We start from the raw sequence: 13885 nt of genomic DNA on the forward strand, positions 1-13885 counted from the left end.
CTATAAACATAATATATAAATCCATGTATATCAGAGCAATAAACATAATATATAAATCCATGTATATCAGAAATACGAATATAATCTTGTCAATAATATGGCATGGTGTTATATATTTCTCTGGCGAATTGTATTCATATATGTACCCAAGTTTAATGCCAAGCTTTATAGTTTTCTTTGTAATCAGCAAAGCAATAGAAAAAAAGAACTAGCAAAACAATTTGTCAAAATTCATACTCACAAGGAAACATATCTTTAAACCGATTTTTGTCTTTCTTTACGGCTCCCTTTCCGCATTCATGTGAGTGTTTTAGTCCTCTAGGAAATTTCTATTAAAATAATCCATAATCTATTTAATAGTTAGTTCATTAGTGTTGAAAATATGAGTACGGATTTGAATTCTTGGGAAAATGATTAACGCCTTAGCCGAAACGACGTAAGTTTCGCCCAACCCTACCCCTCGGAATTTTCTCTCAACCTTTATATCTTACTGAATAGTGCGTTTGCTTAATTTGTCTATCAAACAGTTAATAACGCTAAGCAGGGCTTAAACAAAACATGCCAGCAAAAACTGTTTTCAAGTTAAGTCAATTATTTACGTAACATGGTTGCAATTGATATACAAATTGTAAGACAAACTAGATTTATTTTTATTTTCATTTTTTTACAACGAATTGATATCTTTAAATCATTGGAATTCGCAACAGACCCTCCACGAAAAAAGTGGAATACATTTAATTATATATCAATTGGTAATCAGGATTTGAAACCATAAAAAGAAAGTAATTAAAGCTCTCTTAGAATGCATGTGCCTGTCACTTTTTTTTACAGCTTCATTTACGTTTGTTGCCTGGATATTTTCTTAAGTAATTAGCATTTTAAGTTCATTGTACTTGATTCGTTTGTACTTACCGCGTATTCTTCCTTGAAAGCACCGGACTCCTTCTTGAACGCTATAACCTCTGTTAATTCAGAAACATTGATTTTAGTATCAACAGTTGCTACATAGTTAGAGTAAACATTTTCTGAATGGTCCATATCCTCAGACATATTGTCATCGGTTTCTTCAAGGTATGTGCTCAGATGTGAAGCTATACTTCCTACTGAAATCCCGTCATCGACGTTTTTATAGATATTTTCTCCCTTCGGCCCTTCCTCTTCATTTATAAATGAATATATTGATTTGTCATTTGTTGTTATTAAATCACCGCTCATTTTTGTCGTGTTCTTATCTTCTTTTAAATCTTGCACGTTCGGAGAAACGATGTCACAGACTTCACTGGTATCTACAAATAAATGATAGAAACGTAAGTGTAACAGATATGGTAATTTTGTTTTATTTCATTTCTAGGGAGTATACTGATTCATCTAAGTAGGATGTAGTTTCACTGTGTCAGGTAACAATTAATCCAACAGACAGGTAAGGAAGAGTTGCGCTTACAAGGTTTCTGTGGCAAGTTTTAAGGGCCATAACATAATATTCGAATCACAAATTCCGTTATTCAAGCACAATTACATATGATATACTTTTACTGTGCCAGGCTACAAAATAATCAACATTTAAGAAGAAGATGCACTTGTAAAAAAGGGAACATATTCAGTTTTTTCTGTAGGCTTAACGTAATGGTTAAATGTTAATTATCACGATAGGTCAATTTTAATTATCATTATCGGAATAATTCTCAAAATATGTTTTGGCAACCTAATGATCCATATCAAATATGTGACAGTAATACGCCTCTATTCAGAACTATATGTTGATCATAAATGATACCATGTAGATATTTTTTTCACTTCCACCATGCATTAAATATCAGAAATCACATTTAGGAATAAAGGAATAATGCTTTCAATCCATGGATTTATTTTCTTTCTTGCTTGACCTAGTAAGTCAAGTGAGACAAGAATCGCATGTAGTTTACTTTACTTCACCAGACCATGACACACCCAGATGAACACTCATTTCTGAATGAACGGAAACAGAAAGCAGGTTTATGTTCATATTAACCAATTTTGAATAATCAGTATTATTAACAAATATTTATTAAACATTCTTCATTTTCAGAATTTGAAGATGTTATCGTAATTTGTGTTCACATTAAATATATCATTTATCTGTTGGTATGAGCTAGTGAAACCAAACCTTACAAATATGTCATCTTAACCATGACGAAGCCAAAAGGGCGAAGCAAATATAAATACCAACTAAATTTAGGATGGGTACGCAATGGTACATATACGTTGAGTTTGCTATCAAATATGTTCAATAATATCGGCATTTCAGCAATTTCATTTTGATTTTTACTTTTCATTTATGAAAAAATATAAACTTACCAGTTTTATGAAACTCTACCGATCTTTCAACTGAAGACGTCCTTCTTCTTAAGAAAGGAAATGCAAATATAGTATGGTGTTAATATCATTATGGCGAAACAATTTACTGTAATTAAATCATTTAACGAATATTAATGCTGTCAAAATATAAGTCAAATATCAAGTGATAACTAATGAAGTCTGGTACATGTTCTTCGTTCCATCTTATATACCTGCGGCTTTGATGTTGTCACTAATACTATTCTAATATCAAAAACATACAGTATATAATGATCTATAAAACACAGCTTAAAATCCTCATATATAACAACGGAACAGTGTATTACTGTCACTATAAAACGTTTATATACCTCAAAATTACATTATATGAATGTCTCTGAAACGAATTTTATACCCCTAAAATATAACAACCGTACACTATATGGTTGTCTATAAACCATAGCCTATAACCCTCACATATCACTATCGTACATTATATAAATGTCTCTGACACACAGCTTATACCCCTCAAATAAAACACAACCGTACATTATTTAATGTCTCTGAAAGACAGTTTATACCCCTCAAATATCAACACGGTACATTATATAAATGTCTCTGAAACACAGCTCATACCCCTCAAATATCACAACCGTACATTATATAAACGTCTCTGAAACATAGCTTATACCCCTCAAATATCACAACCGTACATTATATAAATGTCTATGAAACACAGCTTATACCCCTCACATAAAACAACCGTACATTATATGGTTGTCTATAAACATAGCCTATTAATTACGTTAACGTCTTACGGGTTTAATAGTGGGTTAGAAATGGTATTGTCTTAATTTGATTATCTGTCTTCCTGAAAGGCCTACAAACCTGATTTAAAGGTCTTACCTGTGGTGTATTATGAATACTGCAATCAGAACAATTGCCGCAATAACGAGCACACCGCCCGCTGCAGCTCCGATAGTTGTCGACATATTTTGGGCGACTGGAACTGTTAAGATACAGCAAATATATTCACGATTTTAGACAACTATCTTTGTGGCGTCATTTCAAGAACGAACACAGTAATAAAATGTCTGCCAATATTTTGCAACTTACAAAATATTAAGTGTTTTGGTAATTTTTCAGGATTAATGCGTTCTGAAATTTCTAAAACAAAAAATAAATACCACTAATGAAATCCAATGAAAATAGTAGGGCCCGGATAATAAATTGAACAGTTTTGAACCATCCTAGGTATCTGTCATAAAGCTAGCATTTAGTATAAAAACGTTTACCAGTTTCGCTTTGCTGCTTATCGTCTAAAAGGAAAGCTAGTGCTGCCTATATATGTATTGAAACACTCGCGTAACTATCGTGCAACAATATTGAGAGATTGTTTTATGAAAATTTGAACATTCCGGTTGTCTCCCTTTAAAGGGTACGGTTTTCTTTTGCAAAGGCATTCAACATTTACAAGTGTTAATTCAAATAGAAGTTATGATATTAAAACTGTCCATTCAACTTAGTAACCCATCTAGGGTGAAACAAACATAATTCAACAAAATATCAGCACTTTGCGCTAAAACCTCCTGGTGATTCAAAATTAATTAAAGTGAATTTGTTAATAGTGACATATAGTGATAAACTCAAATAAATAATATTCTATTACATAACATCAATATAAGATATGAACGTGATAAACAATGTTTTGTTCTAATATAAAATTTTGTTAATCTCATTTATGTACATAAGGGGAGATACTTTTCCGAAGCCTGCTCAGGTTTTATTGTACATTTTTATTGTATACCTGTCATATACATGTAACGAAGGTCTATCGAATGGAATGCCGTTCTACCGCTCGCCAATGTTCACGCATTTTCGTAGGACTTTTAATATCTTACAAAACTCACAAAACACAGTAGTTTTACAGAGCTAGTAAAAAGGAGGAAACCAAAAGTATTAATGATCGTCCAAAACAAAGCAACGTGATCGACAGCAGAAAATATAACTGCCTCGTAAAAACACATGATATACTGTACATATGAGGCCAGTACCCAAACCAGTGCCCCTACAGAGTCGGGCAGTACCCAAACCGATGTCCCTTTTTGTTTCGTGTTTTCTGCTATAGGGGGCATTATAAAGACTAAACTGATCTGCTGCCCCAACACTTTTTTATCTATTATTTTGGTCTCACCTTTCAGTTATTTTAGGTGTCTCCCTATGCACCTTCATATGACCTTAGCCGTTGTAAGAACGTTAATACACGAGTCAATTTCTGTATTTGTATGGCGGTAAGTGTGTTCACTGCGTGAAACACCTCCCTTAAGTACATTACGCACATTGCACTCACATTGACATACCAAACACTTGTATTTACGATAACCTGGCGGTAACTCCCCAATACACAATACGGAAATGACGACACGGAAATACGACAAGAAAAACGTGTGTTTTTACGCAGGATTAAGCCTTGCTAAACCTAAAGGATCAACTTATATCAATGCATTAAAATAACATGAAGCATACACATTGTGGAAGGTATAGTATATATACCTTTATTGTAGTAACTCCAACTTTCAGAAAGAATCCGTAAGCATACTTAGTATTATGTTGGTGCTATGGGCCAAAATATTTATATTAAAAATAATTTAAAAAAAATATTGTTCTTAAGTTCAACATGTATTGTCATCAATGTGCTTTCAAAAACTGTAGATGTAAATTGTTATGAGAATGTAATTGGTCGAAATGGACATATTTATCAACGGCACCTATCTGATTAGGGAGTTTGATCATAAAGAAACTCTCTTTCTAGCAAAACGTCAAAGGTTCTTTGTCACAAAGACTGTATTGTTATCGCTGAGCCATGTCAAACCTTGATATGGGTGTGGTCACACATACCCTACCTTAATCGTTATATTAGATAGGGGCATGGTCACAGATACCCTGCCTTTATCGTATTATCAGATAGGGGCGTGGTTACAGATAACCTGCCTTTGTCGTTTTATCAAATATGGGTATTGTCACAGAGATCCTGCCTTTATTGTTTTATCAAATAGGGGCGTGGTCGAAAATGCCCTGCCTTTATCGTTTGATCAGTAAGAGGCGTGATCACAGAGACCCTGCAATTATTTTGTTTATATTTAAATTAAAGATGATAAATATATATACTTTTATCATTAACTTGGACAATGTAAACAGTTTTGTGTTTAGAGTTTCTACTAAGTACATTTATATTGTTTAGAGCGCTGTCTTCCTAGGCCCATTGTTTTATTATTCTACGATAAACATTACACTTACCAGGTTTGAGGTTGCAGAGGTCGCCAGTCATCCCGGAAATGCAACCACTCAAGCAGTCCCCATGGACCTTTTGACACTTTCCTTCCTGACAGCCCTGGCAGCTATGTTGACAGTTAATTCCATAGAGATAGTCTTCGCATTCTAAAGAAACAGATTATTTAAACGGTTTTGGAGTGTTTGAAAAATTAACACGGTTCCAACATACTGAGAAATAGATTTTGCATTCTAACCAAACCCAGTATTGCAACAATAAATACAGTCAGCCATAAGAAATCGGAACCCGAGTTTCATAATTTTGAATAGGGTATCTATATTATAATATACATTTTATCTAATGATAAATCATAAAATACCACAAGTGTGAAACGACATGATCAGAATTATTACATAAAAATTTTCAAGATTCAACAGAGTATAATATGTATATGCTTGAATAAAAATTCGATAGGAACATTGATTTAACATTGTTATCTAAAACGATCGATATATGTCACATCGAAGTCCGTGCGTTACTAAAATGATACGGAAATCACAACTCGACTGGTTCTGAGAGCCAGACTTTTTATGATTATAATTATGACTATATCATATTATATAATAAAATTATTCAAAGAAAATATCATACTGATACTTGGTTAAATTATTCAGATTTTCTCATGTAAATATCACATGTAAGCATTTAGGCAAATATACTATAAGGTTTCTACTAAATAACATATAACAGTGGGTTTCATTCAAAAATAGTTCCTTTTCTAAAAAGTAGTACAGTCCCATAGTACAAGTGATGCCAATGATTATTACTCTTTATATATATATATATTTATATATGGTAAAATGTCTTATGCTTTGACAAATACTCGGGTAGATATGGCATATAATTCCGGTGGTTTGGTGCTTCCGTGGTGAATGTGAATAAGTTTACAGCACATTGAAGAGTTGGACAGCCGTCTTATTAATTGAGCAAAACAGGTGCAATGCAACGTTTAGGAGTAAAGGTTTTCGTATGTGTAACCTTTCACCGTTTTACGTTAATTTAAGGCATGAAACAGAGTATGAGATACGAGGGACGCTTAGCATAGAATTGTTTTAATATTACGCATTTCGACTCGGCAAATCGCGAGGGGATTTTATTCATTACAAGATAATATCAAAAGTAAGTACAAATCTACTGACAGCAAAAGGAAACAACTTAATTGGTCCCCCAAGTATATGCATCCTTGTCTTTCCATATATAAATGTAGTGCCTGTACACGGTGCGTTCAATGCATAAGTGTAGATGTTACGACATCCGGTGATACGCGTCCATTTATCACTGAGATACATGTAATCTTGTCTCAAATCATAACCTTTTTACTGCCTATATAACATATAGTAGAACTTGCTTATCCGGATTCATACCAGTTAAATCATGGTTAAAAAAAATGCAAATTACATTTAATTTCATTTATTTTATTAAGATAATTGTCATCATATGTCTAAATCCATGTAAACTTCAGTGATCCTAATTATCTTAGATGAAAACAAACTCATCTTTCTGTAAATTCAAATGAACTAATGTGTCGTGTACTAATAGACTCTGGAATTAAAAACATAACATTACATAGGAACAACACTTTCCTGAAAACGAACTACCTGTAGTAGATTATATTACTTTCAATCCTCTACTCGAAGTTACAGATGCTATAGTCAGCTGCACACTGATACTATTCAATTGCACATAGAGTGTAAACAGGACTGGAAAACAAGCTAATACCTTATATTTTACTTTTCCCCTATTCTCATATACCTATTATTGTAAACGGAAGGAAAAGAAGGTAGCCTGCATTATATATACATACATTGGTTATAAAACAATTGCTTTTATCAAAACGAATACAATCAAACATCTGTAGGGCAACAGTAAGTTAACAATATTAATCAAGTATTTTACCCGTTGGTGATAATATATTACATAGCAACAATTATGCCACTTTATATGTCGTATATTATAAATTAACCTTAGATACATAATGTCAAATGATAGAAGTATTTACCTTACAATATATTGATAGTGTTTGTCATCATTTTCTGTGTTTAACTAAAAATAAGACTGTCTACAGCCAAATAAGAATGATCCTGCTGATTGTGTTTCCACTTTGTATCTGTTGTAATTTAAGCAGTCGTCCTTTTGAACACTTCAAAAGGAAGGGCATTTTAATATATGAAGACAATGCAGGTTATAAGTGAATTGTTGAACCACTTAGAAATGCGTTCTAAGGAGATGCTTAAAAACAAGATTACTTCCCTGTCTTGTTATTGTCATTGTAGCCATCCGTAAGTGGTAGCAAGGCTAATGTTGGGATAATGAACACGTGTATATACACATATAGAAGATAGGTTCACTAAGGTTTATGTACTGAAGGCCGCGTGTTAATTTTGATCTACACAATATCATGAGATCAATGACAGTTTATGAGGTCTGTACTGAGAGGAGAACTAGGGCTTCATGTTTAATATGGGTATAACCGATTTGCGTTCATACCGGACATGAAAATTAAAAAAACGCCGTTCAATCCATATATTAACTTTATTACTATAGAACAATTGTTTTATTTTATTTATTTGTTCTTAAATTGTTTATTTTATTTACTGCGTTTTGTATATGCGCCGTCCTTTAAACGACATTCGCGGAACAACCCTATTCAACTAAAATTGGCCCAAATAATTAACCGAAGTCATTTGAGCGTTTGACGCAGAAGCATTATCCATGTTATCCGAAGCGAAGCGACAAGGTTCTCATTGAACAAGGTTTATCTATGACGTCATAAGTAAACCACGTGTTACGTCACGAGAGTGTTTGCTTTCACACTCAAATGAAATGCATTTCTGCTGGTAATGTTCATAAAGTGGGTTGCAGCGCAAATGTAAATATAAACTAATGGATACAAAAAATGTCATTTTGATTCTCAGTTCATTTCCCTTTTCGTAAATATTGCGAAAAGAAGACAATAAAGGAACGAAATTTACAATTCGCGAAAACAGCACAAACGCCAATTTCTTCAATATCATATACTTGTGGAAATGTCCTTACTGCACTAGAGAAATGGTGTATGTCGTTTACATTTTTCATCTATCCGATATTAGCAGAAAAACTGAATTTCCAAAGCGTTATTTTTTTTCAGTTTCACAGTATCACATGCCTACCTTTGTCACATAACTCTCCTTTGAAACCGGCCGTGCATCCTCGAGAACAATGACCATTGATGTGGTGACAGGTATCGTTACTCATACAACTACCACACATACCCGAACAGTTAGTCCCGTATGAACCCTGGTCACACTCTACAACAAAATATAGATATTGCAGAATATTTTGATATAATTGTCATAAGTTTATTATTTCAAAAGAAATGCTAGTCTGGAAAAGAAATTAAATCAGAGCCACCTCTGCCTCAAAAATATTTGAAATACGTTTACGTGCCAAAATACCAAATTGTCCCTTTTTAAGTATAGTTAGATCTATTCAAGGGCCTAAGTGACCCGGATAGTATTTCATGTTCTACTTATAGAACCACGTGTTGGAAAATTAACTTGTAATAGAAAAGAATGATGGATGGTATATATTTATGAAAAATGAACAAACATTTTTGGAATTGATACTATGGTATACAATACATTAATATTTAACTAATAACTGTCCTGTTTTGGGGTACGCTGATGGTAGAGTGCTATAAACTATAGTGTCTAGAAAAAACAAAACAATTTGAAGGACATTCTGAACCCCCTATAAAATACCGGATGCAAAAAACGCCTCAGAAAAAACACGGTATAATATACACAGACGGGGTGGGGGTATCAAACATGGAAGAGAAAAGAATACTTACTCTGGCTGCATGTGTCCGTCCTCCATCCGTCCTTACAGCCACCCGGTGGACATAGTCCTGTCGTCCTGTTACACGACTCTGTCTGACAATTACAGCTCTGATCACAGTTATAACCATAGGACCCAGGGTCACATTCTAATAACAACAACAGAATAAAAATAAGAAGAGGAACAAATGGGCACGCTGATTTTAAATCTGTTTGTAATGCTGTTATAAGACGGGTTATTTTAAGGTAGACACAGTTAATAACTATATCAAAGTTACAACTTTGAGTACAACTTAGTAGATGGTTTGGTAGGTTAACGTTCACTGGTGTACTCACGAGAACTACATGAAGGTCCGTTCCAGCCTCTATCACACGCGTTGCCTGGACAGACACCGTGTGTTGGGTCACACGTGCCATTCTTACAAAAACATTCTCCTGTACAATTGATTCCAAATGTTCCGATCGGGCAAGCTGTCAGAAATCAATTACATTCAAGTAACATATATTACTAACCTAAGAACGGCCTAGTATAACATACATCATCTGATTTGACTGCCAATATAATAATTCATATATATGGATTGAACGCCGTTTTACCCCCCAATGTAAATGCCGGTATGAACGCGAATCAGTTTCATACATATATTCCACAAAGCCGATACGACTTCTTGGTAAATGTTTATGTAACGGATTTACGTTCCTACCGGCGTGAGAATGAAAAATGCTGTTCAAGACATACATTTGAATTCTAAATTATATAGTTATTATTGATCAAAATATAGGTATTTCCTTATATTTTCGATATTGAATTGTCCGTGTTATCAGTGCGGACGAGATTTCTGGAAAGGCCTAACGCCAACAAAATGTTTTGTTCAAACGCTTGTCTCGTACATTATTCGAAGCGGGAGAAGCTTCAACATGACGCTGATCAAATTGCGTCCATAGCATGTTAACATTTCTTTTTTAATTTATTTTTGTACCAAAACAAAAGGTTGTTCTTCTGTATTGTAGAATATGTTTCAGATTGCAAATATTAAAATAAAATAGAGTTTACAGTCGCACATAGCCTTTGGCTATGACAAGTTAACTTCTGTTCAAGGAGCAATGTCGATCCTTTATTTCAATAAGTTCTATATGTTATCTTACAAACCATAGTAATATATTTCGTTTTACAGAGAAAAGTGTTTTTTTGCGTTAGGATCGTAGTTTTTTTTTCGGATAACTCAATATTTGTCATACCAGTTGCTTTTAACTTTCCTCTTTTGGAGACCTCTGTAACTTCCTATTTATATATTACTTTACTTACCCTCATCACAGAAGGATGTGGTCCATCCATCCGAGCAACCGTTAGGACATTTTCCAGTCACGTGATCGCACGGAGCATTGTGTCTACAGGCTCCGCATGTAAGGTTACAATCATGGCCAAACCTGCCTTTGTCACATTCTGGACAGATGGAAGATAAACAATTCAACGTAAGACCAAGAGCATACTCATTATATATATCAGAGACAGAAATTATGTTTCCATTTAATGGGTGGTAGTTCAGCTGCCAATGTTGATATGTTTTGTGTTACCTTAAATCAAAACAATTTTGCACATGACTTTGTAACTGTAAAAATAGATAGCAATAACCTAGAAAGTTATTTGATGACTGACTGGCGTCCTTCCATCAGGTCATTACTTCAGGCGAGGTCAAGCATTACAGTCGTTAAGTGCCGATCGTTATATAAGTCATCTCTCTTTATACAATTAAGGCTATCAGCAGTAATAGGGTAACTGAAAAAAGGAGTGTTGTGATGTTTGTTTAAAATTTTATACGTGAAAATATTTGAGATTGTTAAGAATTAAAATGATCAGTCTTTTATCCTTACCTTTACTGCAGGATTCCGTTTGCCATCCTGGCTCACATCCATCATATAAACAAGTTCCATTAGCAGCGTCACATGGTCCCTGTAGACAGTGACATGTTTCTTCACAATTTTGTCCAAAGGTTTGGTCGACACAACCTGTACGTCAATGTACACATACTTAAATTAGGATACATGCTTAAATGACACTTCATTACTTACAATAACCTATACAACATCTTATCAATATTTTTGTGGGCAGAAAAAACTGTTTTTATATTTAACGAATAGATCTGGTAAAATATTTAGTAATAAAAATGATAGGACAGCGCCCCAGGCTGAACATTAATTGGATACCATGGATACCCACGTTGGTTACATGCTGTCCCGTTCCACCCCTGCTGACATCTGTCGCTAGGGCAGGTTCCATTTCGAGGATCACATGTGTCAACATCACAGAAACAGGACTGCTGACACCCTAAACCAAAGCTGTCATGGCTGCATGCTGTAAATATATCATAAAAAATATTTAATTCATTAAATATTTGTTACATATAATCATGATTATAAAACAGGAATCAATTGCGTTTGATAACAAAAAAGTGTTTAGTGATATTAATGGCACCAAAGAATACATTTTAAAGTATGTTCAGAATAATAAATTGTTCCTCCCTAATGCCAATAAGGTTTTCTTAAGTAGAGCGTTCCATCTTTTTCCACAGTATACAAACACTGAAGTTATTTCCATTGTAATTTCCTTTCTCTATATCAATACAAAAAACAATGGTTGTTGTGGGCCTTTATAATATTACGAAAACTATAAGCTGAAAAACATCGTTCATCACCGGAAGCACAGGAGATAAACCTTTCTGGCATATAATCAGAAAGTCAGTGTCGAATCCACATGGTTTTTATCCAAAATAGTTTTCGACTAAATAAAATAATGCTAATGAAACAACGAAAGCAACTCAGAAGGTCAGAAAAAAACAATTAACAAATGTGTACGTTTTTTTCGTTGGAGATGCAACAATTCATTACACAGTTATTATTTTATCGAGTAAAGCATAGAAAATAAAATCCATAGGATTCGATTGGCATAGATTATTTCGACTTTTTACAATTTCCAGTCATCAAAAGTCAATGGTGAAAAGTTTTGAAATGAAAATTGTTTTCATTAACCTGAATATAATTATACTGTTTATTTTCGGTGTATTCCAAAAACAAAAATGACACCCCTCCTCATCAGTTATTATTATCCCCAGGTCTAAAAAATCTTCATGCCTGTTTCGTTAAATGCTAATATTTATATTTTTAAGTAAATTAGAAACCTGATCTGCTCAATGAAGCTCTCGAACCATGTTGTCACGTAAGAAAACCATTTCAACGTATTGTCTCGTTCAGATATCAAAATAACAGAGGAGAAATACAGGCCATATGTGTCTCTTGTTTTGAAAGTCGTCATGCTGTCGTTCGTTCTGATGTCCATTCATTTGTTTTCTTTCATAGACTCCAATTGCAAATCTGGCAAGACTACCGTAATTTCTTGTGTATTGACTTCATGTGTGACGAAATGATTCCAAAAATCTGTAAAAAGTGGGGGCTATATGGTCTCTTCAAAATGCAAAATCGTATACATCTGAATTGTAAATAAAAACGCAACTAAATTATGGAAATTCTCAAGTTTTATCATCCAAAATATGCATGAAAACTTCATACTATCGGGCACTGTGTAATATCGTCTATGATGAGTATTTAGTGGATTGCTAAGGGTTGACTTGCCTGTTTAAATCAGAATAATGAACGGTATTGTTAGTTTATCAAGGATATGTTTAAAGTTTACCAACTCATAAATGAATCTATATCGAAAATATCGATTTTTAACATTGTTACATAGCCATATAAATACATGTGATAGCTACATGTATCTGATGTTAGAAATGAATCTTACATACATCGCGTAAAATATTTTTTCTGTAGCAAATAACCAATGGAAAACTCCTGGGGCGGATAATATGCTGATTTTTTTCCCTAAGCATGCTATTTTAAGGGGCGCAGGAAATAAAACGGAGCGGGCAATACGCAAGATAGTACAGTCTTTTGGAAACTCAAGACGAGGTGCGTAGCGTATATTCCCATAACCAAAATAAAAATTGAGGAGTAATGTGTATGGACGATCTCGTACACTTTTTCCTATATGATTTACATTAACTGTTAGCGATATTCACCTGTATCACAGATGTCTCCCTGCAGGCCGCTTTCACACCCAGCAAAACATGTGCCGTTGTCCGGATTACAAACTCTATCCCGGCATCCATCCGGACACTGTTCCAAACAGTTGTCCTGTCCAAACCATCCAGTCGGACAACCTTTTTAAAAGATACAATACAAGTCAAGTACATGATATGTGTTAGAAAGAAAATTAGTGTTTATCATAGAGTTAAAGAATGTATCTGTTATATAACTCTGCATAACCAATGGATTTGGTTATGCTTATTCGTAGTCTTAAAGGTATAGTACTATCACTTACTATTTCAAATCATAAGAAATGTTTTATTTATATCGGATATTACTATCGGAA

General features: G+C 33.9%; 1 protein-coding gene across 3 annotated transcripts in view; it reads right to left on the reverse strand.

Moving 5' to 3' along the window:
* Positions 1-124: 124 nt before the first annotated feature.
* LOC110454570 (multiple epidermal growth factor-like domains protein 10) overlaps positions 125-13885 on the reverse strand; it is a 60119-nt gene continuing 46358 nt past the window's right edge. For all 3 annotated transcript variants that reach the window (XM_021504148.1, XM_021504147.1, XM_021504150.1), the window contains 12 exons: positions 13533-13673; positions 11678-11812; positions 11332-11466; positions 10766-10903; positions 9796-9930; positions 9474-9608; positions 8794-8931; positions 5611-5751; positions 3220-3322; positions 2335-2381; positions 913-1286; positions 125-329 (listed from right to left, as the gene is read on the reverse strand). In XM_021504148.1, coding sequence (XP_021359823.1) covers positions 225-329; positions 913-1286; positions 2335-2381; positions 3220-3322; positions 5611-5751; positions 8794-8931; positions 9474-9608; positions 9796-9930; positions 10766-10903; positions 11332-11466; positions 11678-11812; positions 13533-13673 — 1727 coding nt within the window. In that variant the 3' untranslated portion in view covers positions 125-224. The remainder of the gene's footprint in view (positions 330-912; positions 1287-2334; positions 2382-3219; positions 3323-5610; positions 5752-8793; positions 8932-9473; positions 9609-9795; positions 9931-10765; positions 10904-11331; positions 11467-11677; positions 11813-13532; positions 13674-13885) is intronic.

This window comes from Mizuhopecten yessoensis, unplaced genomic scaffold (genome assembly GCF_002113885.1).
Source record: "Mizuhopecten yessoensis strain PY_sf001 unplaced genomic scaffold, ASM211388v2 scaffold7907, whole genome shotgun sequence".
NCBI lineage: Eukaryota > Metazoa > Mollusca > Bivalvia > Pectinida > Pectinidae > Mizuhopecten > Mizuhopecten yessoensis.